This window comes from Xenopus tropicalis, chromosome 5 (genome assembly GCF_000004195.4).
Source record: "Xenopus tropicalis strain Nigerian chromosome 5, UCB_Xtro_10.0, whole genome shotgun sequence".
NCBI classification, from domain to species: Eukaryota; Metazoa; Chordata; class Amphibia; order Anura; family Pipidae; genus Xenopus; species Xenopus tropicalis.
Genome location: NC_030681.2, coordinates 137,448,826 through 137,476,423, shown reverse-complemented (window position 1 = coordinate 137,476,423; position 27,598 = coordinate 137,448,826). Strand labels below are relative to the sequence as shown.

General features: G+C 43.0%; 1 protein-coding gene across 6 annotated transcripts in view; it reads left to right on the top strand.

The window, feature by feature from the left end:
• kidins220 (kinase D-interacting substrate 220kDa) overlaps positions 1–24,241 on the top strand; it is a 90,262-nt gene extending 66,021 nt beyond the window's left edge. For 2 of the 6 annotated variants that reach the window (XM_012962719.3, XM_012962720.3), the window contains exons 25-31: positions 3,195–3,308; positions 8,384–8,440; positions 16,199–16,336; positions 18,764–18,862; positions 19,784–20,008; positions 20,847–22,065; positions 22,226–24,241. In XM_012962719.3, the coding sequence (XP_012818173.1) occupies positions 3,195–3,308; positions 8,384–8,440; positions 16,199–16,336; positions 18,764–18,862; positions 19,784–20,008; positions 20,847–22,065; positions 22,226–22,248 (1,875 nt within the window). In that variant the 3' untranslated portion in view covers positions 22,249–24,241. 6 annotated transcript variants of the gene reach the window in all.
• Positions 24,242–27,598: the final 3,357 nt, after the last annotated feature.

Genomic DNA, 27,598 nt, shown 5'->3' with positions numbered 1-27,598 from the left:
ACTTTTGTACACTTGTACAGCTCGTTATATATGTAGAAACCTATAAATGTATGCTGTCATAAAGAACAATTGTCTTGTACTCCCACGCCATAAATATAGTAGATTGCTTCTTGGCAGGCTCTTCATATAGAAGACATCAAATATGCCAGCATATAAAATCGATTGTTAAATCTGCAAGAAATCTTGTTTTTGCCCAAAAGGGCCTGCTTAGGACTAAAATCATTGTAATCAAACAATACTGCTGTAATCTAGTATGGCAGAACTCTCTTATACTGACCACTCCTGTTCTATATGAAGAGCCTCTCCTGGCTAAGCAATACACATTGTGCATGTTTGTTACTTAAAGAGTTAAACTTGACATACTTGATTTGTCAGATTGAGAGGAAACCATGATAGTCAGCCTCTGACTCACAGGGAACATTTCCTCGCCCCTCTTCCCCATTAGGCTGACAGGGTCATTTAACCCTTCCCTCACCTCATTCCCTTTTGACAGTGTCGGTCTGATCCACCGGAATACCAGGAAAACTCCCAGTGAGCCCAGGTGTCAGTGGGTCCTACTGCGTTTAACCATTTCATGGTCATTCTCTAGTTCTGTATGGGAATAAAGAGACCAAATAGATGGAAGGACAGTGAGGAATGGAGGAAAATTAGTTTGGAGCGTGGGCCTATGGGCTAAGTGAGCATCCCAAGTGATGGGTCCTGGGACTTGAAGTCCTTCTGCTTTCTAAAATGAAAATTGTGCACCACCCACCATGGAAAGCAGAGGGACTTCAAGTCCCAAAATCCATCATGTCCACATGGTGATGCTGGAAGGATGACTTAGTGGAGTTGCAGTCCCTGCTCCTAATTGTGATCACCCTGGCAGATAGACACCAAGTGATAACAGATCTACAACTGCCCTTTTCTGCTCTGTTTCCATCGCCAATAAGTACTGTAGCATTAGGAGCTGCGTCAGGGGGACAGGTTTGTTTTATCCGCCTCAGTTTCCCACTGAATAGTAGCAGCCACAGTGCCCCATGTGCAATACACTAATGCCTTTTGTTTAGCATAGGTTCCAATAAACCCACCCTAAATAAGTGGCACAGCAAGGCAACCCTTGCTAATTAATACACATTATTACTTATGCATTTGTATACTAAAATAGTGTCAGCCCAATCTTCCTTCCTACCAGGACATTCACTAATTGGTGATAAATATCTCCCATTACTCTACAGCTTTCATTGCAGCCTCTATAACCAGTTCTTGCGAATGTAACTGCTCCCGATCCACAGAGACCCGGTCAGATCATTCAGGGGAATTGCCTTTATCCTCTTAATGCAGACATGGATGTGCTGAATCTTACATTTCCATATATACCTTAATTAAAGCATTTCATCTTGCAGAGATTTCGGTACAAGTCAGGCTGATCCTTTACTGTACCAATACTGTCCATGTTTAACTGGTTTTATTGCAAAACAAAAGGGCACTTAAAGCACCCACTGCATTACTTATTTATAGCATGAGTATACAAAGCAAATAGGGAAATCGGCAAAAACCCATCGCTAGAAAAATCCTATTCTGAAATGGGTCTCTGGCCCCCAATAAAGCCAATGTGTAAATATAATGGTAGGATTCCCCACCTGGGAGCAAGAGGGAAGGAATGCTAGGAAAGTCATGCACAACATAATGTTACTGGAACCAAACTAACCCAAGGGGTCATTAGGTTTCTCTCATTCACTGTTTTTAAAAGGGAAAATGTACTCATAAAACGGGTTCAGTTTCACTTTATTTTCTAATAAATGTACTATTAACATGTACACACATTATCCTTTTCCGCACATTTTTATTCGCTGAGTAGCAGGATTATATGAAGATGGGGCTGTGTAATAAAGAGGGGCAGAATTGCTCCATTGATATTAACCCATAACAATCGGCATGTAGCGTTAACTGGTTAACCGTTTTAGCTACTTATTTGCCACAGGTCGTAAAATGTATGGTGCTGGCTCTCATTTACCTGACTGCCTGTGCAAGTGTCTGGCAACGCTCAGTGCTGCAAGATCAAAGCTCTCAACAGAGAGGTGAATATATACACTGATCTTGCAGTTCCAGCCCAGAGGTTCAGCAGCCCTATGTCTGTAATGATCCAGGCCTTCAAAGTTGTACAGAGCAGCTCCTCATCCGTCTCTTGAGTGTCTGTGGCACCGCACATGCTCAGTGTGCTCTGGGCTGCTGTTGAGAAGCCAAGCTTAGGGTTAGCAAATCAAGTAAAGTTACATCTGTCATTGAAGCAGGTGATACAATGTTGATTATTGGGATACGCTGGTTGCAATGTTAGCTAATTAATATATTATAATACTAATTAATATTATTGCTTCAATACCACCTGCTTCACTGGATCTTTAGTTCTCTGTCTCCCTTATTTATTCCCTATCATGTGAATAGTCTATACTGTAGCTTAACAGCAGGGTACATCCTAGAGGCTTTGCAGCCATACCTGAATTAGGGTTTTCAGCATCACCTAACAGTCCCCCCCATATATGGTGGGAGATGCAGTTCAGTTGTCTCTGAAAGACCATTAGTTGGGCATCATAGCTGAAATGATCCATTAGTTTGCTGCATTTTATTGCAAATGGCTAATACAACCATACCTTGAGGTTTAGCAGTAATTGTGAATGAGCTAGGTAGCCACTGGTCCGGCAGTATGTTCAGTATATGTTGGTATAACCTGCTTTTGACTTGCAGCATCCACCAGCAGTGATGGAGCACTGCACAGCAGGGCCACAAATCAAATTCATCTGACTCGGGATCTCGCAGTGCTGGTTCTTGCAATATAACAAGTCGTTTGTACAAATTTCTTCTTTTGTACATTAAAATGTTGAAGATTTTTTAAACCTTTATTTCAATATTCCACTCCAAAAGCCTGCCCGAATTTAGTTTTCGAGGTCCCCTCTGATGCAACCCATAGAAACGTCTGTCCCAAACACCTAGCTTTTTAAGTGAGAGCAACAATGTAACTGCCATGGTAACTATGGCAACATAGAACGCAATGCAGATCGCGGACCTCTAGAACTAAACTGGGCGGCAATGTTGACCCTTATTGAATGCCTTCATATGTGCGTTTTGTTTTTTTTTCCATTTTTTCAGTATGTTCCTCCTGTGTATTATTGTTTACCTTTTATTTCTTCATTCCTGCATGTTTTCTTTTTTTTTCATAGCCATTCTTTGCACCTCATGTTTACCTGCCAAGGTATTACTTTGGCAATCCCCAACATCCCATGTCACGCCCATCTTTTAAACACAGTGTGTCCAGAGATCAGAACAATGGCCTAGTAAGTATTGTGACAAATGTGCCAACTGGTAACTCTGAAATGTATAACATGACATACCTGTTGTTCCATGCTTTTTCTACATTGTAGCCGAAAGCTGCAGAACTGTAATTAACCTGTTATTCTTGGGTGGGAAGGGTCACTCTAAAGCTTCACACATTAGGCCCAGACTGGATTCTGGGATATGATCCTGACATCTGCAAACTATGGATACTGATCTTTTGGGCAATCAGGAAGGTTTTAATCCTTATTAATGCACCTTGTTGGCATACAAGGTCATACAGGCCGCTTGCTATACCATCTGTTTCTCTTACCGTACAGTGGGCAGGAGCAGTAGAGGGTGCAAATACTTACCCAAGTACTTACCCATGACGGTATCTCAGGCTGCCTGTGCTCTGCAACTTAAGCTAGATTAAATATTCAGCACAAGGTGCAGAGAGCTATGCAGTCAGGCCAAGGACACTTAAGTGCTTAATGTCTGGTATAGACAGGGGTTCCCTAAAATGCATGTCTGAATGATGCTCAATCTAGGGGGTGTCCTCAGGGAGGCCAATCTACATTATCTAACCCTCCCCCTATGCATACAGTACTACTGAACATGGGCAGAGCTGTATTTATGGGAAATACACATGTATTTGTGCAAAGCCTTGTGTGTGTGGGCACTAAGTGCATGACAGGGTGCAAAGTGCAAAAAACATGGAGGTTTGCACCCTGCCTTCTGCTTCTGTAGTGGGTATCTGCAAAAAAGCATGTTGTGGGTATAGATGGGGATCTCTTGGCCTGTGGGGCGGGTTGCAGGTCTATATTCCTTATATTATCTATATTTTGCTTCTTTAAACATTTTTGTTTTACCCCTGCCCACTTCTGATTATGTCACTTCCGGTTAGCAGGAACAGAACTTCCTGTGTAATGATGGTCAGTAGGTTGTGGATCTAGTTGAGGATAAGGTAGTTGCGGGTCAGGTCGGGTAGCGGGTCCAAGCAGATTAAAATGCAGGTTGTGGGTTTGGGTTGCAGGGTCGCGAGACTCATTGGGGCATGACAGGGGCCCCTGGAAAAGGTGGAGGGGGCTTAAGTTTTGTTAAATTTAGCAACATGTCTCCTTCAGCTGCTGGTGGGATTCTGCAAGTTGCAGTTCAGCTACAGCTGGAGGGTGTGCCTGATTTTTCTACATTTTTTTTTTTTTACCCCTCCCTTCCCCTCTCTTCCATCTCTGGCCCCCGGAGGCAAAGGATTGTTGGAAGTTATTGGGAAGGTACAAGTGAATGGTTTTATGCTGCTATTAACAGACAAAAATGTATCCGATGGATTGTGTAGCTGAGCAGAACGGATTTCACTTGGTGGGTTTCCGGCACTGACAATGGAACATACATTATATGTGACACTTTTCCCCTGATCCCAGTAATTGTATTCTATTCACTCTCATAGATTGCTGAGACTGAAAAATGACAGAGTCCATCAAATTCAGCCTCTGCCACATTTTTTTCCTATCTGATGAAGAAGAAGCAATAAAAACTCTGCTGAAGTAACATTTGCTTTAAATAAAGTAATTTTTTTCCCCCTTGGCTCCTAAAGCCGCATTTTCTTCCCTCCGAAGCGGCTCCCTGCTCCCTGAAACGCATTGCCATAGTGCTTATAAACATCACTGAGACACAGAGCCTTTTTGGTCTGGTCTAGATGAGTGCCATTGTAAGCAGGGCAAAGCCGCAGCTACTGTGATCACAGCGCCTGTGGTTTCCAGCTACGATTTTCATTAGCCTAGCTTGGTGTAGGGAGAAGGAATTTATTTTCTGAGCAGCTTTGCCAGCAGTCAATAAGAGTTACTCATGGTAAATATGAGATCAAGTGTTTGTTCGTCAGAGGAAAAAAATGTGAAGTCTCCTTAGGCTACTGTGTACTACCCCATGACTGGTACTGGGGCTTAAAGGGCTAGGTCACCTCTAAGTTTTAGTTTGTTACAGAACCCCTTCTTAGCTGGGTTTATATATCTTTTCTGTCCCTTTCCAGCTTGCAATTTAAAATGTTATCTGGTTGTGTGGGGTCACTGGTAGCAGCTGAAATTCTAAACTAAAGAGCTGCTGAACAGGTCCTAGACTGGGAGTCGGAATAGGCCCTGGCATTTCAAGGACACAGGCCCAGTGTTTTGGGGGGGTTTGGGCCTCTGTGTACTGGAAATGCCAGGGTCTATTTTGAATCCCAGTCCAGACCTGTGGCAAACCCTCTCAGAATATCAATACCTACGTCACGCTTAAAGTTCAATTAAAGGTGAACTACCTCTTGAAATCAAAAATGAATTGAATTTTCTGCCAAGTTAACATTCTCCAGAAACATAAAACACATTAACCCCCGGTAGCACAGAGAAGCTGTAACAAGGTTGGACTGAAGTGCATCTGATAAACGACGACTTGCTTAGTTTCTTGGCCCTACTCAGCTTTGTCCCTTTGCCAAATGTTGGTTGTATTTTTTTTTAATTTCTGTATCTTGTCATTTATATTGGGTGTTATGGGCTAGAACAGATCAACTATTTTATGTGCCTCCTAGTTAGGGCCTGTAAGACCATTCCCCTCATTCTCTTTAGCTATAGCCACTCATTATGAGCCACACCCTGATCCTCTCCAAACCATCCTAACGTTCTGGTAAGCCTAGTCCATTTTTTGCTCTCAGATGAGGACTGTACAACCTAAACAGCAATTATAGTTACAATTCTTTCCTATTCTGCACCACTGTATAACATAACAGAGAGAGTTCACCTCTACCCCAATGGAGCTTATAATATAAAGCTAGCCATACACATTCAATTTTTAGCCTTCTTCTGCGAATGTTCAGATATCAGTTGTACGTGTAAATGCAACAATCTAAAACTAACATTCAGATTGAAATTGTAGGATAAAGCCGTTAAAATTACAAATCGAAAGATGTTATGAACATTTAATGGTTGGCAGACACCAATCGTACGAAAGTGACTTCCACTGTAGGTCCCTCCAATGTGCAGACGAGCATATCTTTCCCCCGATATTGTGCTAATGCGATCGTTTGGCCCTAGAAATGAAGGTGATAGGAAAAGTCAGAGCAAAGGACCACATCAGTGAACCAATGTGGTCCCCATTCCAATGAAAAATCAAGCCTGTCAGATCAATCTGGCCAATTTTAGGCCAGATATTGGTCAGGTAGGCCTGTCAGGGGTGCCCATACATGGGCAGATAAGCTGCCGATATGGATTGAAGGACCCAAATAGACAGCTGAAATCTGCCCATGTATGGTCACCTCTAAGGTTCCTAAACCTATATATAAAGCCATTTAATGTATATATGTTTTTGGGGCACGGAGGCAAAACAGTAGCTTTCTGACTGTTTCCTGCTTAGAACTAAACCCCAGGCCTCACTGCTGCAGGGCACCAATGCTAGCCATTTGCCCTTTGTTGTAGAAAACTTGCAAGGTAGAAAAAGCCTTTAACAGTAGCCGTTTCTGCTTTTTCCATTCTTGCTGATGAGCCTTGTGGTCATTTTTTTGTCTAAAACACCTAGTATAGACCAGGCATGACAAGCTTTTAGCTCTTCAACTTTTGCAATGTTGCTGGAGTGCAATTTCCCCACACAATGGGAAATACATTCCAGTGGCAAAACTGTATTAAAATGCTAGGAAAAAAGTTTGTGGGAGAGACTTAGAGAGAGTTTGTATTGGAGGATCGCCAGTAGGCAAGCACTGCTTTAGAATATTACATAGACATTTGGCAAGAATCTATTGGTCTGAGTTGAAAACCCTGTTGGATGAGGGCCACATTGGGCCATGGATATGGTCCTCCCCTGACGGAGATGCCTAGGATATGTACTGTGCTATGCTAAAAAGTCAAAGTACAAAAAAAAAGGTTTCTGCAATTTGCTCCCAGTGCTCTCAGCAGCACTGCCTGCACAGAGGGAGGGAAGGGACATTGATGTCTCATAGACATCCCTTGGCATACTTTTGGCTTGTGTGTCATATAATGGCTGTGATCAATGAGCCCGTTGCTCTATAACAAACAGTATTCATAACAGTGCACATTCCAAGAGCCATATAGCCAGGGCTCATTAGATTTCCCTCTGCTAATTTGGGGGTATATGTGTTGAAATGTATACTCCTTTACTTTGGCTTTAGAACTATGTTAAACATTGCACTCAGCAAGAATGACCCCAATCTGAAGTGGCCACTGATTGACACTGCCTGGAATTAGACATTTATTTTATTTCTACCAAAATGCATAACTTTGCACTTTTTGACATATTAAGTGGCCTATTAAAGAATCTTGCCAAACTGGAAACTATATATAGGTAAATATTGCCCTTTTACATCCTTTCCCTTGAGCCGCCATTTAGTGATGAGCTGTGTGCTCCCTCAGAGATCAGCTGACAGGAAATACTGCAGCTCTAACTGTAACAGGAAGTAGCGTGGAAGTAAAAGGCAGAACTCTGCCCATTCATTGGCTGATGGGGCCTAGCATGTATGTGTGCCTTGGCTTGTTTGTGTGCACTGTGAATCATATGATTCCAGGGGGTGGCCCATAGTACTTAAAATGGATGTTTTATATTTTGTATTACCTAATGGCACATACTACTTAAAAAGTATGTTTTTATTAAAATGGTATAGATTACATATGAGATGTTTCATGTGATATATTTTTAGAGAGACCTACATCGTATAGGTTTCCTTTAAGCTCAGCTTTAATATTAGTGGAGATTTTTCTGCTACCCACACTGATTTGGCCTTATAAATAGGGGATTTATAGCATGTCTGTGTGTGTTTAAGGGCGTGTGCAGCTGGGCACCTCATTGTGCAGGGCTTGGGAATCAAGAAAACACTTATTACTGAGCAGGGTGGTTCTGCATTGTTTATACTTGTCATTATAGGTGCTAATAGGTGTGTTCCAATTGCAGTGTAATATATATGTATCAAGCATTGTAAGTTTACCCCTGAATGGTTATAATGGGCAACTGCTCATCTGGACTTATATTGGTAAATGGACCCCTTGTGTGTTCCTGACTGACCTCATAATTTGTACTTGTAACTATGTCCTTTTCCCACCCTAATGTATTGTTGTGTTGCTAGAGCATTATCGAAGAAGATGCCGCAGAGACTCTGTCCTCCCCCATTCGTGCCTTTCTGGTAAAGCGTGCCACAGTGTAGTGACGTGTGTGTGTGTGGTAACACTTCATTGCTCTTACACGACTAATCCTGCATCCACAGCCGAGTGAGTGAGGTGCCCTAGTCTAGCACTAACGGTGTGACGCACTGACGCATTGATTTGATGTGGTTTTATTGCACATAATTGTGTGGTTTGTACATAAAATCCTCCACTCTGCAGCCTGGCATGGTGGTCAGCGAACATCAATGTCCTGCAGATGGACAGCATTTCTAATGATTATTTCTCTCTTTCCCGTAGCCATTTAATCCAAATCGTGAAACAAAGAATTTAATGAGCGCTATCTCGTAGCTCTGTGTATTCCCACTTACTCCCCCTGCCCTGCCAGGTTTCATCCGTTATGTTGTCTGGGGCTCAGCCATTGCTCCGTACCCAAGGTCATCAGCCATGAACCATTCAGACAACACATCTGCTAGACGTCCATGTTCAGGTTGACATCTGCTTTGTGGACGGAGGCACAGCATTTTATGAACAATATACAAAGACTTCCTGCTGCTTGTTTTCCAAGCAGTTTTATTCTCACAAATGCAGGACTGGGGTTTGATTAAAAATGCTGAGAAATGCACTTAAATGCATTTGTTAGAATTTTTTTTCAGACTTCATCATGGGCCACAGCTGACCAGTTGGTGCCCAACTACTTCTATAGTTGCCAGTCAGGCAACTCAAGTAGGCGGCTAAATTTGCAGATGTTGCCCAAATGATGGGAGCCATGTAGGTTGCTCGCACACATGGGTGGGATAATTGGCCAGATTTATATACTGGACCATAACTTCTAAAAGGTCAGCTTGTTTCAGGCTCAGACACAGGAAAAACTGGGTTAAAACTGGGTTGGGACAATGGGTTAAAACCAGAAGAGCACATGGCTGTATAACATAGCACCAGCATTGTCGGCTTCCATGTATAATATAAGGGATCAAGGCAGAAGAACAAAGGCTTAATCAGGTACTGGTCTGGGATCTTGCTTTATTTCATGTAAGAAAATATGATTGGCCAAGGATTAAGGTTGAGCCATGTATACAATTTACTGCAGTCACACTGTATGGGCTACCTGCATGATCCTGCCACACAAACAAATCACATTGGTCATATTTAAGAAGCTAAATGTACAGCAGCTCCCAGAATACCATGGTGGTCCTCCATGCTTAGTGCTGCCATCTTGTCTCACACTAGCTCTGCTCTATTGTGGTTTAAGCCATGCAGTCAGATTAAGACACACAGCCATTTTCATTCCATACTCAAATTTTTAGAGGTTAAGTAATCAGCCTTTGATGTGGGAGCTCATGCTAGGGACCTTGGTTCGATTCCTTGTGACCCTGTGCAAGTCACATAATATCCTGGTGTCCCAACATACTTAGTGTGCCAATAATGGCTGCCTTGCTTGCTGCAAAGCACTTTAAGTCCCATGGGAGAAAAGCAATATATAGATTATTCCCTTTCCCTTATTTCTGTGATGTAAAATAGAAATCCTGAGCAGCTTGACTTTCATGTGACCAGGGCAGAATTCAGTTCTACTTTCTACATCCAAATGCATTATATGGAAAAAAGAATAAGGCAACTGTCACATCAATAGCAAGTTAATGGTTTACATTTAATGGGGTAGTTCACCTTTAGGTTAATTTTTAATGGCCAATTCTAAGCAAATTTTCAGTTGATCTTTATTTTTTAATTATTTGCCTTCTTCTGACTCTTTCCAGCTTTCCAAGGGGGTCACTGACCCCAGCAGCCATAAACTACTGCTCTGTGAGGCTACAATTTTACTGTTATTATTACTTTTAATAATCTTTCTCTTCGGTCCCTCTCCTATTCATATATCGGTCTCTCATTTAAACTACTTCTTAGTTGCTAAGGTAATTGGGACCCTAGCAAACAGATTGCTGCTAAAATTCCAACCTGGAGAGCTGCTGAACACAAAGTAAAATTATTTAAATTGCAAATTGTCTCAGAATAGAACTCTCTACATCATACTAAAATTAATGTTAATTTAAAGGTGACCAACCCCTTAAAGACATATATATATGTATTTTGCAGAGAGCGTGCTGATTTAACATGGGGATTTGTTGGCTTCCCTGAGATTCAGAGTGTTTGTGCATTGCTCGGAATTTCAGCTCAGCAGCAGACTCCGCTGTGGCACTCAGGATTAGCCGCTCTGTAGAATGTTCTTTGTGACTGCGGAACAAACTGATTGTGTGCGGCTGAGAGCGTGTTGGCACCTTCCCGTAGGTCAGCTGATCTCTTTTCTTCTTGGGAGTAAACAAGGCGATATCAGCCAACGTATTATGATCATCAAATCTGCTCAGTCTTACATTCCTGGTCTCCTAGAGCCTGTTTCCCTCATTCAAACTGGAACATAACGGCCTCAGTTGGATGCCAGGATAACCCTCTTACTGCAGTCATTTGAAGCAATACTACTGCTGACATGGTGCCCGTGCTACTTACAGCCCTCGCCGGGGCCTTTTCCTGTTTGAAATTACACATACAGAAGAGCTAACTACACAAATAAAGCCTCAAATAGGCTCTGAAAGCCAAATGTAAATTAATTTCTCCACCCCCTACCCCCCCCACCCCCAAAATGGCTTGCAGTACATTACAGGGCTGCAGTTAGTGGGGTGTTAAACTACTCGAGCAGCAGGTACAAAGGAGTTGAAAAAAATCAGTAATTAAAAGAAGGGCCACTAGCTTCCAAGTTCTACCCTTTGTATTTATCTACTGGGGACATTAAAAGCTAAAATGCAGGACCATATTTCCTTTATAAGTGGTTTGGGGGGTTCTAGCCTTCTCCTACCCAAAGGGTCATGGGGGCATGCATAGTCCATCACAATGTGTTAATGCTAAATGTACTGCTTTGATAAATCATATGTATTATCGTCTCATATTTTATTACATATATTATTGCCCTTAGTAGTAGATCAGTAGATGTTATTGAGGGGTTGCTATTGGGAAACTGCTGAGAACTATACAGACCTGCCTGCAGCAGGAACAGGCCCTACAGCTTGCTTTTACGCTGTGCAGAGACCCTAAAACTATACTGCCATAGGTATCCCCCAATATTAATACTTATTAATGCTAATGTACAAATGTATAACCCCTGCTCTAACCCACGGCCCACCAGTGCTAGATGTAAACTGTCAGGGGTTCATAGCTAGGATCAGGAGCTGCAGGGCCAGAAAGGGGATTGTGACTTGGTGGGTGGAATTGGGATTGTGACCAATAGGGGCACTGGTTCTTACTGGACCCCCCATGTGGGGCGCCACTACTGCTGGTGTACTAGCACTCATTTATGGACACTGGGCATGTTTTCCCCAGCGTTGTAACACAGAGTAACTGGAATTTATTTATTTTTTATATCTATTTAGGTAGAATAATGAATGATTTTGGTTACAGTACTAGGGCTTAATTGCCCAATTTTAGTAAATCCCCCTCAGTGTTTTTATCTCCCTTTATTTTATCTTTTAGTAAGAGGCATTGGGCACTGGCATTGCTGTACTCTATCAATCCATGGCATTTTTATGTCCCACGCTTCAACTTTCTCCAATTAGATGTAAGAACAGCCAAACCGGGAATCAGGGAACTGACACAGGGCTTCATCATAACTCAAAGCAAGATATAAAGCACAAAAATGGATCCGTGTGCTTCCAAGTTCCCTGCAACCTCCCTAATAAGTCCCTAAATCATGGCATTTGGATTTTCTGCAGTACAGCCCTTTCTTACAGCCCTAAGCCTATAATAGAAAAAGGCAGGATATTTACTTGTGAAAACTATACCCCAAAATGAATACTTAACCAACAGTTTATATTATGTTAAGTGGCCTATTAAAGAATCTCACCAAACTGGAATATATATATCAGTAAATATTGCCCTTTTACATCCTTTCCCTTGAGCCGCCATTTAGTGATGGGCTGTGTGCTCCCTCAGAGATCAGCTGACAGGAAATAATGCAGCTCTAACTGTAACAGGAAGTAGTGTGGGAGCAAAAGGCAGAACTCTGTCCATTCATTGGCTGATGGGGCCTAGCATGTATGTGTGCCTTGGCTTGTTTGTGTGCACTGTGACTCCTTAGATCCCAGGGGGCGGCCCTTAATTCTTAAAATGGCAATTTTCTATTTACCCAATGTCACATACTACTAAAAAAGTATATTTTTATGAAAGTGGTTTATTTAGATGAAGCAGGGCTTTACATATGCGCTCGCAATATATTTTTCTAGAGACCTACATTGTTTGGGGGTATAGTTTCCCTTTAGGTCTGTGACACACGGGGAGATTAGTTGCGCCGTGACAAATCTCCCCGAAATGCCATCCCACCTGCTAGAATCACCAGTGGAATGGCATACGCGGCAGCGCCATTTGCCATCCCACCCGCGATTTACATTCTAGCCAGTGGGATGAAATTTCAGGGAGATTAGTTGCCCGGACAAGGGAGATTTATTGCAGCGCGACTAATGTCCCCGTGTGTCACAGCCCATAAGATCAGAGCAGTGACCTGCCCTCCGCATAGGCTAACTTTTACATATTATGCTATAGACTTGCATATAGTGCCAAGGAAGAGCAGTGTAGGTCATACACTTGGTATAGGTGTTTTTATCAGACTTTACACGAGACCAGTCCAACATCCAGCAGCGCCAGGCAGCCCTTCCCTTATATATTAGCATGCAGACTGTGTTCCGCTCCCATCCATTTCTGCAGGATGAGCAGTTTACTGTCATTTTTTTTCTTCCATACCTAGCTCCATCTATCTTAAAAGTGCAGATCAATATCTCCCTGCAGAGGCAATCATTTCAAAACGCATTAACATGAATTCTTTAGTTTGGTATCGAGAAAAGGGAAAAAAAAAATAAAAAAGCTCCTGCCATGGGGCGCATTCCATTTCTCATAGTCTTTCTTTATTTTCTTTCTTTTTTTTTTTTTTTTTTTTTTTTTTTGAAAGGTTTAGAGGGAGGCAACGCAGAGACAGTATATTCCATGCAAATGCGAGAAGCAATTTAGGAAGAAACTTTAGCCGCTGAAAAGAACATTTGTCAGCGTGTAAGCCGCTGGCGGGGCCGTACGGCTGCAAGGCGCCATGAGATGTACCTGTGTTGATTTGTTTAACGCAGATTTGCATGGCTTTATGGAAGGCAGAAAGAGATAAAGCTTTCAAGAGAAATTCTGTAGAACACATTGGCGATCGGGCTTTCATATATTCCATTTAAACAGCTGCATTCTCTGTTTAATACAAATACCGTCCTACAACACCCGAATGCTCTGCGAATTACTTCACATAACTAAAACGCCAATTACTCAACACTTTCCCAGGCTTTTTTTGGCATCCCCCCGCAATGTTTCTCTTTCTTTTTTTTTCCCTTATAAAGTAGATAATAGAGAATCCAGCAGTATAAATGGAGATGAATATTTATAAGCAGAGGGTTTGCGACATATATCTTTTGGCACTTGTAGAAAGTGTCCCCCATCTCAGCCGTGCGTTGGAATGAAGAGAGAGCTGACAACAAGCTTGGAACAAAGATACGTACCGAGTGTTCTGCCTGTCATTAACAGATAGGCTTCGTTTCTCTCTAAAGGCAAATCTTTGTGTACGATCTGTGAGAAAAAAAAATGAGATTATGGGAGAGAGAACTGGTAGAGAAATGAGCAAGCCTGAGAGTTTGTATGAGATGGGGGGGCGAGAGGGACAAAAAGAGAGAAAGTGAAGGGGAGTGAATATAAGGAAGGGAGAGTGCAGAATGGAGGGAAGAGGGAAGGTGTAATGGAAGAAAGTGATATGAGCACAAGAGAGTGCAAAGTACAAAAGGCATGCTTGTAACCGCATAGACCACAGACTTCATGGCTGCTGGGGGACCAATAAGTATTCGAGGGCTGTTATTGCAATATATGTGCGGAAAACCAATCAACCTAAGGGATACATTTATCAAAGGTCAAGGCCGGAGAATTTAGTAAAGCTAATGCAAGTTTTTCCTCCATTACAAATGCTGTGCTGATCCATCTTGTACATCCATCCCAATTTATGATATACAGGTATGGGACCTGTTATCCAGAATGCTCGGGACCTGGGGTTTTCCAGATAAGGATATAGAGGCTAAAGGAAATATGTTTTAAATGTTTGAATTGTTTGATCATTATGGGAGATGGCCTTTTAGTAATTCTGAGCTTTCTGCATAGCGGGTTTCTGGATAGCGGATCCCATAGCAAACTTAAATCAATGGGAAGTTTCATCTCTCCAGCTCAGACATATATGCCACTAAAGTCAATGGGTATTATTTGGAGTTTATTTTCTCAAAAACTTGAAAAATACAGATGTCGCCTGATTCTTCAGATGGGTGGAGGCTGCATGGGATGCTGGGATTGGAGAAAATAATAACAAATGTTTTTAGTATAGCACTTCCATTGAACTTGACCGGGATTTAGGATCTTAATTAAATACAGTCAGATTAGAGGAAAATCAAGATTAAAAGCATAATAGAGAGGACGCAGGATTATTTGCAAAAATTCAACCCAACTTGACTTTTGGTAAATGTGCCCTTTATTGTATCTCCCTTCAAAATAACCTCTAACTCCAAATATCCTTTACCTGTTTGCCATTTCCCACACTTGCGCTCAATTACCTACATATATATTGTGCTCGTCATAAAATGTCAATGCCTGGCAGAGGGAGGTTGGGAAATCCAATGTATTCACCTGTAGGGAGCGTGTAGCAAGTTCTGCTCCTTGGGTTTGGCACACCAGTGATTTAGCTCTTCTCATCCCTTTCAGCCACTTTCATATTTAAAATCCTGCTATTTGTATGTCGTTTTGTCAGTGTAAACAGTGTTGAAGGGATTAATGATATAAGTAGCTGCTGTGCTACATTCCATCTAATTCCGTATCATTAGAGTGCAAGCTTCCCTGCGCCACTTCCCGCGGCGCGCCTAATGGCAGGGTTTAGCAGCCAGAGAGCAACAGTATCCCTGCAAGCAGGGGAAAGTGCAGCAGAGCCGCTTGCCAAAGCTGTTTGTTATTTAGATGTCTTGGACTGAGCTCTTCTTGTTTGAGAGCATTCTTCACTCAAATACTCGCTCCTCTTGGCCCCGCTCCCAGTCATGAATTCCCAGCTTCTGTTTTAGTAGCGCAGTTATAAATATCTTAATAACTTTTTTCTTCCAAGCGCAGTCTCTCAGATCAGTGGGCTAAGGCAGGATCTGCATCTGACACACTATTAATCCTTCCATTCCATGTTTCACTATCAATATCTGTGTATATGGGCAAGGGTAGGAATTATAAGGGCACTAAGCAATGTAGCTGGCTGCCAGTTGGCTTCTCCCCACCTTGCCCTAGGACATTATTCACTGGCTTGGGTATAGTAGTCTCGGCACAAATGCCTAGGAAACCTACCAGCCAATGAAGACATCTGTTGCTATTTGGCTATGGCAGTTCTGTTTTTTGAGCTGTAGGGTTTTGTCACCATCACGGTGAGACAGAATGACTGGTTATCACTATGGTTATGGCACACAGACAGTTATTCCTTCCAAAAAATGTCAACATTTGAAGCTATAAGACCCGTTTCTGCCATAACCACAGTTCTTTTGGATGTTCATGCTCATGTTCCATTACACAGCCGTAACCGTTGGTGCCTATTCAATAACCACATCTGATTTTGAGATTGCATGCCACACTTGTGTATGTATTCTGAACTCATAAAGCTGTGTGTTACCTTAATGTTTGTTATGTCCCCCTCCTGCTCCCCCAATATGTAGGCTACCAGCAGCAGCGTAGCAGGAGCACACTCTTCTGCTTTAGCCGCCATGAACGTGGACGGTGTGTGCGAGAAGCTGAAAGGCATAGACGGGATTGAACAAAGTATGCTGCCTCAGTACACTGCCACCATACGCAAGGTGAGTGAAACCCAACTGCAGCCTCTCTGCCAGGTATCCTCTTATTCAAACTGTTCCCTGGTTGCTAAGGTAATTTGGACCCTAGCAACCAGACAGCTGTTGAAACTCCAAACTGCAGAGCTGCTGAACAAGAAGTGAAATAACTAAAGTACAAAATAACAAAAAATGAAGACCAGTTGTCTCAGAATATTACTCGCTACTTCATACTAACAGTTAACTGAAAGGTGAACAATACCTTTAAGACTGGATTTATAACTTTAGGTTTAGAGGCCCATTATAAGAGAGAGAAAATGAAACTGAACCTTTAATAATGTTCAAAAACCAGACCAAAACCCTATCCTGCCTGCTCTATAACACATAGCAACCAACTGATAGAATTTACTGGTTAGCTATATGAATGCAAACATCTGATTGGTTGCTATGAGTTATTAGCCCTGGACAGACTTTTAGCCATTTATTGATTACACCATCATTTAGTGTCTTTAAAAAAAGGTGCTTCACTGAATGCTTTTATGAGCAGCTTGGGGTCAAGACAGCAGAATATAAAAAGAATCATCATTAAATACAGGTATGGGATCTGTTATTTGGAAATCTGTTATCCAGAAAGCTCCAAATTATGGGAAGGCTGTCATCCATAGACTCCATATTAATCAAATAATTCAAATATTTCTCAGTAATAATAAAACAGTACCTGTACTTGATCCCAACTAAGATATAATTACCCCTTATTGGGGGCAGAACAGCCCTATTGGGTTTATTTAATGGTTAAATGATTCCCTTTTCTCTGTAATAATAAAACAGTACCTGTACTTGATCCCAACTAAGATATAATTACCCCTTATTGGGGGCAGAACAGTCCTATTGGGTTTATTTCATGGTTAAATGATTCCCTTTTCTCTGTAATAATAAAACAGTACCTGTACTTGATCCCAACTAAGATATAATTACCCCTTATTGGGGGCAGAACAGCCCTATTGGGTTTATTTTATGGTTAAATTATTCCCCTTTCTCTGTAATAATAAAACAGTACCTGTACTTGATCCCAACTAAGATATAATTACCCCTTATTGGGGGCAGAACAGCCCTATTGGGTTTATTTCATGGTTAAATGATTCCCTTTTCTCTGTAATAATAAAACAGTACCTGTACTTGATCCCAACTAAGATATAATTACTCCTTATTGGGGGCAGAACAGCCCTATTGGGTTTATCTAATGGTTAAATGATTCCCTTTTCTCTGTAATAATAAAACAGTACCTTGTTCTTGATCCAAACTAAGATATAATTAATCCTTATTGAAGGCAAAACAAACTTATTTAGTTTTATTTAATGTTTATATGATTTAACATATGGAGAAACTGGGTATCTGTACCCAACAGATATGCGTTTGTATTTACTGCAGCCCTTCCATGTACCGCCCAGAAGGTGAGATTTCCATCTTCACACAGGGGCCCATCTGTGAAGCAGAAAGCGCACACCGTAGGATTACAGGCAGTTGTATGTTATTAATGATAAAGAGATATCCCTGTAGCTGCCTTTGCTTGCATTTAACTGCAGGAAAATGCAGGAAGATTGTAATTTTTTATTAACCAACATACATCTCCCGGCGAGTTCATAAAAGTGGAAAGCATGCCATTCGCTCAGTATTCAGGGTCACGCTATAAAGTGCAATTTACTAATGGCACGCGTTTTTATTGTGTCATAAAGGAGCTTTGGCTCAATGCAAGCATTTTGTAATAAGATGGTCTGTGCTATTCATTGTGAGGAAGTGTTTAACTCTGAAAGTGATATTGAGAGTAGAAACATACACTGCCCTTCCTGCAAGCTAAAACTCCTATTTGGATTGGATGCAGTGAAAGGCATAACCTGGTCATAGGGTTCCCTAAAGGGGTGCTTCACCTTTAAGTTAACTTTTAGTATGTTATAGAATGGCCAATTCTTAGTTTTTAAATTATTAGCTGCCTTCAGACTCTTTCCAGCTTTCAAATAGGGGTCACTGACCCCGGCAGCCACTATTGCTCTATGAGGCTACAGTGTTATTGCTACTTTTTATTTTGTACTGTATCTTTCTATTCAGGCATCTCCTATTCATATACCAGTCTCTCATTCAAACCACTCCCTGGTTGGTAAGATAATTCGCACCCTAGCAACCAGATAGCTGCGGAAATTCCATACTGGAGAGCTGCTGATCAAAAAGTGAAATAATTAAAAAGCCATAAAAAATTAAAACGAATTGCAATTTGTCTTGAAAATCTGACAAGAAGGGAGTGGGCTTGTCACTTTATCACATATGTTGGTAATTAATATTATTTATTATGTATGCAAACTGCATAACTTTAAGGATAAAATGTTATTGATGATTGGCAGCTATATGCCCATAATGCATTGCCATACACATGAATTTATACTCCCTATAATCTCCCTCCAGGCAAATATCAATGGGCGGGTTCTGACGCAGTGCACCATGGATGAACTAAAGAAAGAAATGAACATGAACTTTGGCGACTGGCACCTATTCAAGAGCGCAGTAAGGGAATTGACATAGTCATATGATAGTGTTAGTGTCCCCTAGACTCAATACCACCAGAGGTGCTCACTATATGAATCTGGGTCAGTATATGAATCTGGGTCTGTATACGAGTGAAGGGGGTCTGTATACGAGTGAAGGGGGTCTGTATACGAGTGAAGGGGGTCTGTATACGAGTGAAGGGGGTCTGTATATGAGTGAGGAGTCAGTATATGAATCTGGGTCAGTATATGAATTTGGGTCAGTATATGAATCTGGGTCTGTATACGAGTGAAGGGGGTCTGTATACGAGTGAGGGGGTCTGTATATGAGTGAGGGGTCAGTATATGCGTGAGGAGTCAGTATATGAATCTGGGTCTGTATATGAATCTGGGTCTGTATATGAATCTGGGTCAGTATATGAATCTGGGTCTGTATACGAGTGAAGGGGGTCTGTATACGAGTGAGGGGGTCTGTATACGAGTGAAAGGGGTCTGTATACGAGTGAAGGGGGTCTGTATACGAGTGAAGGGGTCTGTATATGAGTGAGGGGTCAGTATATGACTCTAGGTCAGTATATGCGTGAGGAGTCAGTATATGAATCTGGGTCTGTATATGAATCTGGGTCTGTATATGAATCTGGGTCTGTATATGAATCTGGGTCTGTATACGAGTGAGTGGTCAGTATATGAGAGGGGGTCAGTATATGAATCTTGGTCAGTATATGAGAGGGGGTCAGTATATGAATCTTGGTCAGTATATGAGTGAGGGGGTCAGTATATGAGTGAGGGGGTCAGTATATGAGTGAGGGGGTCAGTACATGATTCAGGCTCTACGCAGCAGTCATGAGTTTTTCTCTTAGCCAACCAAAGGACAGAGATGCAGAGAGAATCTTTCATTCTCAGACTCTCTAATAGTACGCCTGTTTTGTTCCTGCTCCAGCTTCACGAAATGAGGAGCTCTGATACCCAAATACAACCTGAGGAGGGCCGGATGGTAGGTGAGCCCAGCAGAATGGCGCCACGCAGTGAGGTTACCAGACGCCCCGTTGCCACTACAGAGCTTCCTCATACCGAGTTGGCCGGGCAGAATTATGACTTCAGCTTCAGCTTTGAAGATCTAAACACACTTGGTTTTGAGGAGTCAAATCGCAACATGGCCTGGCAGGTACATCTCCAAATCTGTTGTCTGTCTGGATTTTCAGCGGCTGTCACTACAATACTTTGTAATTATAATTACATTGTGTTCAGATGTCCAGTCTTATACTGATATAGGCAAACATACGTCAATAGAATGCGGCATACATGTACTTTGATCCCAACCAATATCTATATACTATGTATATTGGTCAGTTTGTTGATCTGGCATGTTTGAAAGTGTAATGTACTGATGCACCATAAGTGCCAGTGAATGGCGCCACAACTCCCCTCTTCCCTTTGTTAGGCAATGGTAATCCTAATGGTTAGTGATTTGTACCTTGCTTCTGATGCATAAAAGTATGTGTTGAGAGTAGAATAGATAAGTGCAGTTAGGGGCAATAGCTTTCTGCAGAGGTGGCATTCTGTCCCTATTTTTATACTTAGTGCTGGCTCTCTCTGTTGTAAATGAAATTTTATATCTAAAACACCAGGTGTATGAAAGTTTAGTTGGAGCCATACCCAACTAAGTGTCCATAGTGGCGCAAGAGATTAGCCATTTTTTCCCCATGTGTTTAGTATTTAACAGTCTTAAAACAATGTTCTAAAATAAGTCTTTGGAACATACTTAACACAGAATGTTCTACACTTAGTGTGGTAATGCACGTCCCTATTACTAATAAGGGGCCCATTTTGTTGTAGCTAGATCAGATTATGTTCCCCAATATCCCTCTGGTTGTTGTACCCCATTTACTACTGTTACTGTGCTGCCTGGTATTGTTATAATATAATAATGAAGTAGTCTGTTATTTTGCATCTGCTGTAGATAAAGCCTATTATTATGCATCCTTTTTATGTTTATTTTGCAGGGACGGGCACACAGGACACCAAGCCTTTCCAGTATTAATTCCCAAGAATCTAGTAATGAAATCACAAGGCTCACAGATAAAGTGCAGGCAGAATATAGAGATGCCTATAGGGAGTACATTTCCCAGATGTCACAAATTGAGGGTGCTGTAAGCTCTGTCAGTGGTAGGTCTTCTCCATTAAGCTCAGGTGGTTACTACATAGGACAGAGCACATCGGTGAGTTCTATTCACTCTGCTTCAGAACAGGACAAAATGAAAGACGGAGAACTAAAGCATGAAGAGGGACGGAAGCCATTTTTGATGAAGAGAACGGATGTTGTTGACTATACGTCATCAACTGTTTCCACTACTGATGCTTCTCCGCTTGATCCTATTACTGAAGAAGATGAAAAATCAGATCAGTCGGGATCTAAGCTTCTGTCTACCAAGAAGCCAGCTGAAAGATCTAGCCTCTTCCAGGCAACAGATTTGAAACTGAAAGGAACTGGACTGCGTTACCAGAAACTTCCAAGTGATGAAGATGAGTCCGGGACAGAGGAGTCCGATAACACCCCTCTCCTTAAGGATGGAAAAGAAAAAAAGACTGACTGCAGTCTGGATAAGAAAGCAGGAGAGCTTGCCTCTGAGCCCATAATGGCCTACAGTAAAGCAAAGGAGTACCTTTCAGATGCCATCCTGAACAAGAAAGATTCTTCTGACTCCGGCATGAGATCCAATGAAAGTTCTCCCAATCACTCTCTCAATAATGAAGGCGGTGACGATTCCCAGCTTGAAAAGACAAATCTTATTGAGCTGGAAGATGGGCGCTTACGAGGAAAGAGAGGAATACCCAACAGTCTGAGTGGCCTCCAGGACTCGGAAATCGCACGCATGTCAATCTGCTCCGACAAGAAAAGTCCTTCAGAAAGTAGTCTGATTGCCAGCAGCCCTGAGGAGAACTGGCCTTCAAGTCAGAAGTCCTTCAATCTGAACCGTACGCCAAGTACAGTCACGCTCAACAACAATACCGCCAACCAAAACTTTGAAGAGACAGAAGATGCTAAAAACGATTCTCCAATCATAGTAGTTCCTGGGTCAAGTCCTGTTCAAAACGAGAACCTGAAGCGTTTGACTCACAAGCGAGGTCAGCGTGCAGGGTACAGCCGTCTGGCCAAAGAAGCTTCAGAGCTAAACACTGTGGCTTCCTCTGATGCATCCGGCTTTGCAGAAGAAAGAGAGAGTATCCTTTAAACGGAGAATCAGAAGTCCATTTTTCTTCCTACCATCCATTTTTGCTTTTACTTTTATTCATCATTTATTTGCCAATCTCACTCAAGCCTAAAAAATTTCACCTATTGTGATCCTTAATTTTTTTTTTTTTTTTTTTTGCAATGAACTAGAAAGTATTCAGATAAAAGAATAAATCTGGAAAAAAAAAGGGTTGTAACTGGCTGTAGCTTAGCGTCCCACTGAAGCCTGGGAGAGAAGAATGAAGAGCAGCTTCAGCATGACGAGAAGGAACCACGGACTCATCATTTTATTTTCTCCACCCCCCTCTAGGCAGAGCTTCAGAGGATATAACTATAAACTCTAATACCCAAACTTTAAAATGATATTTAATATCTGGTTGCCAAAATGTAGGAGCTCTCCTTTGGGTTGGGCTTGGATATTTTCTCCATCCCTATGAAATACAGGGAGGTAGACTGACTTTGAAATCAATTAATCTGACAATTCTAAACTGATCAAATTGGATTGCATTTAGAAAGACTCTAAATTACTTGAATTAGATCAATATTGATTGACGGCACTGGAAAAACATGTCCACCGCCTTCATACCCTAAACCAGTAAACTCAGGAGCAATATGTTGCTCACCGCCCCATTTGATGTTTCTCCCAGTGGCCTCAAAGCAGGTGCCCATTTTTAAGTCTCTGGCTTGGAGGCAAGTTTTAGAAGAGACACCGTTTTCTCCAATCAGAGCCTCCTGCAGGCCAGCAGTCCACATGGGGTACCAACTAGCCAATCACAGCCCTTATTCAGCATCCACAAAATATGTTTTCATGCTTGTGTGGCTCCCCAACACTTTCTACAGCTGAGTGTAGCTCATGAGTACAAAAGGTTGGGGATCTCTGTCTTTGGCCTGTAGTTCTGAGATGACAAATAAGCTATTGACAATGATACGTACTGATTTGTGACCCTCCCCTGGAGGATTCTTCATTCAACCTTTGCTAAGTCTGCCCCTAATTCTTTCATTAAGCTAGTAGTCGTGTTCACTTCCCATTTTGCTTTGTCTAGACTGCCTTGACATTTGTATCCCCTGGATTACAGAGGTTCTGTTTCATTGATGTTCTCTTCGGTTTCACCTGCTGACAAGCATTTAAACACAGTTCAGGAACATTGTATCTCTAACCTGAGAGAATAATTGCCATTATGCGTGTAAGGCTGATGGCTTGATACAACAGCCCGGTTCATTTCAACACCAAAAACTGCTGGCTGTGGCTTCTTTGCACCTGAAACCTCTTCTGAGCTTGCCATTCAAAAAAATGGGAGGCAGTTGGTGGAACGTTCCAGGTAGCCTAGAAGTGCCCTGTGTGTCATAGCCCACGTCATGAGTTTGCCTTCTACCCTTACAGAATGGCATCCAGAGGGTTCCCATTCTTTGTAGAAATGTGTTGTGCAAACCTAAGAGCTTTGTTGAAATGCAGTTCCTATTAAATCAGTGTCCGTGGAATGTTGTCACAGAGTAGTGCGTGCCATAGTGTGTAATTGTGTGTGTTCTGCCAGGACTGCATGCTGCTTGTCTATCTCTCTTGTGACAATAGGGACCTTGCCTGGGAAGGGCTGGGCTCTAGCCTGTGGCTTGTCTTTGATAGAAAACTTGCTGTTTGATGTATTATTTATGTGACATTTGCCAAGGGTCAGTCCCTTTAGCTGATGTCCTTGTGGCTTTAAAGGCAATTATAAACCCTGCGCAGTTTTGAACTAACGAGAGCATCAAACTCTCAGAATAGAGTATTGCGTGTTAGACAGCAACGGTCTCTTCCAGATATACGGCCTATACACATCAAATGGAGCATTTTTTAGTTCCACATTAATATACATTGTGTATCTGGTTACAGGAGGAGCAAGTACTGGCACCCAGTAGTTCTCTATTGAGTAGTGCAGTGCTTATCCAACCAGGCCAGGAGAGGCTGGACTAGCTCAGCTGGTACAACAATGTTTTTTGTTGAAAGTAATGGACTTAGTACTGGAATGCCCAGTAATGAGAGTATTTGCACCCTGTCGCTCTGTAGGACACAATATATTGTGATGTTGCCTGTAAGTGACACTTGATGGAAAACATTGATAGCAACAAAAAAAATGTGTATTGTGTACGTGCAATGTGCTGTGACGTGCAAAATAAATGGCTGAAAATCTCTCTGGTTTATCTGCTTCTGTTATCTTCATCTCCCAGGCCTGGGGACGAGCAGAAATGTGTCCTATTCAGTTACCTTGTCAGTCCAACAGTACTGAATAGTGAGTAGCCCTGACTGTGGCTGTGGGATAGCAGGTATAGTAGGGAGAGATGGTGTCTATAGTAGCAGTGGGGGGATAATAGCCTCTGGGAAGGGACTGGGGCTGTGGGATAGCAGGTATAGTAGGGAGAGATGGTGCCTATAGTAGCAGTGGGATAATAGCCTCTGGGAAGGGACTGTGGCTGTGGGATAGCAGGTATAGTAGGGAGAGATGGTGCCTATAGTAGCAGTGGGGGATAATAGCCTCTGGGAAGGGACTGGGGCTGTGGGATAGCAGGTATAGTAGGGAGAGATGGTGCCTATAGTAGCAGTGGGATAATAGCCTCTGGGAAGGGACTGGGGCTGTGGGATAGCAGGTATAGTAGGGAGAGATGGTGCCTATAGTAGCAGTGGGATAATAGCCTCTGGGAAGGGACTGGGGCTGTGGGATAGCAGGTATAGTAGGGAGAGATGGTGCCTATAGTAGCAGTGGGATAATAGCCCCTGGGAAGGGACTGGGGCTGTGGGATAGCAGGTATAGTAGGGAGAGATGGTGCCTATAGTAACAGTGGGGGGATAATAGCCTCTGGGAAGGGACTGGGGCTGTGGGATAGCAGGTATAGTAGGGAGAGATGGTGCCTATAGTAGCAGTGGGGGGATAATAGCCTCTGGGAAGGGACTGGGGCTGTGGGATAGCAGGTATAGTAGGGAGAGATGGTGCCTATAGTAGCAGTGGGATAATAGCCTCTGGGAAGGGACTGTGGCTGTGGGATAGCAGGTATAGTAGGGAGAGATGGTGCCTATAGTAACAGTGGGGGGATAATAGCCTCTGGGAAGGGACTGGGGCTGTGGGATAGCAGGTATAGTAGGGAGAGATGGTGCCTATAGTAGCAGTGGGGGATAATAGCCTCTGGGAAGGGACTGGGGCTGTGGGATAGCAGGTATAGTAGGGAGAGATGGTGCCTATAGTAGCAGTGGGGGGATAATAGCCTCTGGGAAGGGACTGTAGCTGTGGGATAGCAGGTATAGTAGGGAGAGATGGTGCCTATAGTAGCAGTGGGGGGATAATAGCCTCTGGGAAGGGACTGGGGCTGTGGGATAGCAGGTATAGTAGGGAGAGATGGTGCCTATAGTAGCAGTGGGGGGATAATAGCCTCTGGGAAGGGACTGGGGCTGTGGGATAGCAGGTATAGTAGGGAGAGATGGTGCCTATAGTAGCAGTGGAGGGATAATAGCCTCTGGGAAGGGACTGGGGCTGTGGGATAGCAGGTATAGTAGGGAGAGATGGTGCCTATAGTAGCAGTGGGGATAATAGCCTCTGGGAAGGGACTGGGGCTGTGGGATAGCAGGTATAGTAGGGAGAGATGGTGCCTATAGTAGCAGTGGGGGGATAATAGCCTCTGGGAAGGGACTGTGGCTGTGGGATAACAGGTATAGTAGGGAGAGATGGTGCCTATAGTAGCAGTGGGGGGATAATAGCCTCTGGGAAGGGACTGGGGCTGTGGGATAACAGGTATAGTAGGGAGAGATGGTGCCTATAGTAGCAGTGGGGGGATAATAGCCTCTGGGAAGGGACTGGGGCTGTGGGATAGCAGGTATAGTAGGGAGAGATGGTGCCTATAGTAGCAGTGGGATAATAGCCTCTGGGAAGGGACTGGGGCTGTGGGATAGCAGGTATAGTAGGGAGAGATGATGCCTATAGTAGCAGTGGGATAATAGCCTCTGGGAAGGGACTGTGGCTGTGGGATAGCAGGTATAGTAGGGAGAGATGATGCCTATAGTAGCAGTGGGATAATAGCCTCTGGGAAGGGACTGGGGCTGTGGGATAGCAGGTATAGTCAGCCCAACAGTACTGAATAGTCAGTAGCCCTGCGGTGCTGGGGATGTGCCCCAAGTCTGTCCCCTCAGTGCACCCTGCCTGAAAAAAACTTGTGCGCCACTGCACCTCCCTGATTCTTAATGGGGCCCAATAAAAAAATGGGCAACTACATTCTGTGCCCCCACTTCTTCCCAGCCATCCCCAACACACTCATACCCCTACGCTTATAACCCACAAATAGAATTACATCATTACAGGGCCCCAACTGGACTCCCCCCCTGTTCCCTCTCTGATGGTGGCCCTAAAGCACTCCCTAAACCCCTGACCCTCACAATGCACAAGTAACTCTACATCTCTTAGTGCTGCCCTCTGTCATGGGCCCCTGACTGGATTCCCACCAAGTACCCCTCTAATTGTGGCTCAGAACCAAATCTTTACATTTTATATTTTTCTTCATTTATTTGCATTCAGCTCAGTATTTGGCCAAACCTTTTCTCTCAGAGTGAGGAACCCATGTGAGTCTGTGGGCACGGCACTAAGCAAACTCCCATCATGCTGGGCTTGGGGGGCTTTGCTTAGACCCTATAGGCTGGGACACAAATGCAAACACTATGGCTGCACGTACCTAGTTCTTTTTGGCCGTCGCTGGCACTTAGGAGCCACTAGTAACTTTGGAATGCCAGTGATGTTTTCCCTGCTTTCTTGGCTGCCAGGCTCTGCCTCATATTCTGATCTGCTTTCTCCCTGAATATAATTATATTCATTTCTCATGTCACACTCTGTAATTCTGCGCCGCTCTCGCCTGTGATCACATTTTACTTTATTTATTAACACCCTCGGGTCATTTTCCATTACATTGCTTCTCTCCCTCGCTTATAATTGTTTGATGTGTGATGTATGGCTTGCATTATGCAGCGCCGGAGCTCATCCTCACTCCTTTTATCCAACATTTAACTTGCATCGGGCACTCAACTAATTAAATGTCTGACCTTGATTCCATTCCACTGCGTGGCATGATACGGCTGGATAGATACGTACGGATTTAATGTGAGGTGCTGGAAGGACTTACCAGCCAATCACACACAAAAGAAAACCAGGTATTGGGTTTAACACTACACATCCTATTTGGTATTTGGATAGTAATAATACATTCACGTTACTGTAAGAGGAATCTTAATGGTTTCTTTCTCCTTCTTACCAGTAGGTGGCGAGCTACACTTGCAGGATGCAGTATGGTTATCTATAGGCAGGGATGGCAAGCAGGTATGGGTATCTAGCCTGAGTTAGTACAATTAGTGTGCAGGAATGCCAGTTAACTATTCTGCTGCCTACGGTCAATGTGCTGCATTGTGTCCATTAGGGCGCTCCCACCCTGCAGATTCCAATCCATGTAAGTGGTACTTGATTTATGTCCTAGTTATGCCCTGTGTTGCTTGGATACCCTGCCTCCCAGTTGCACATA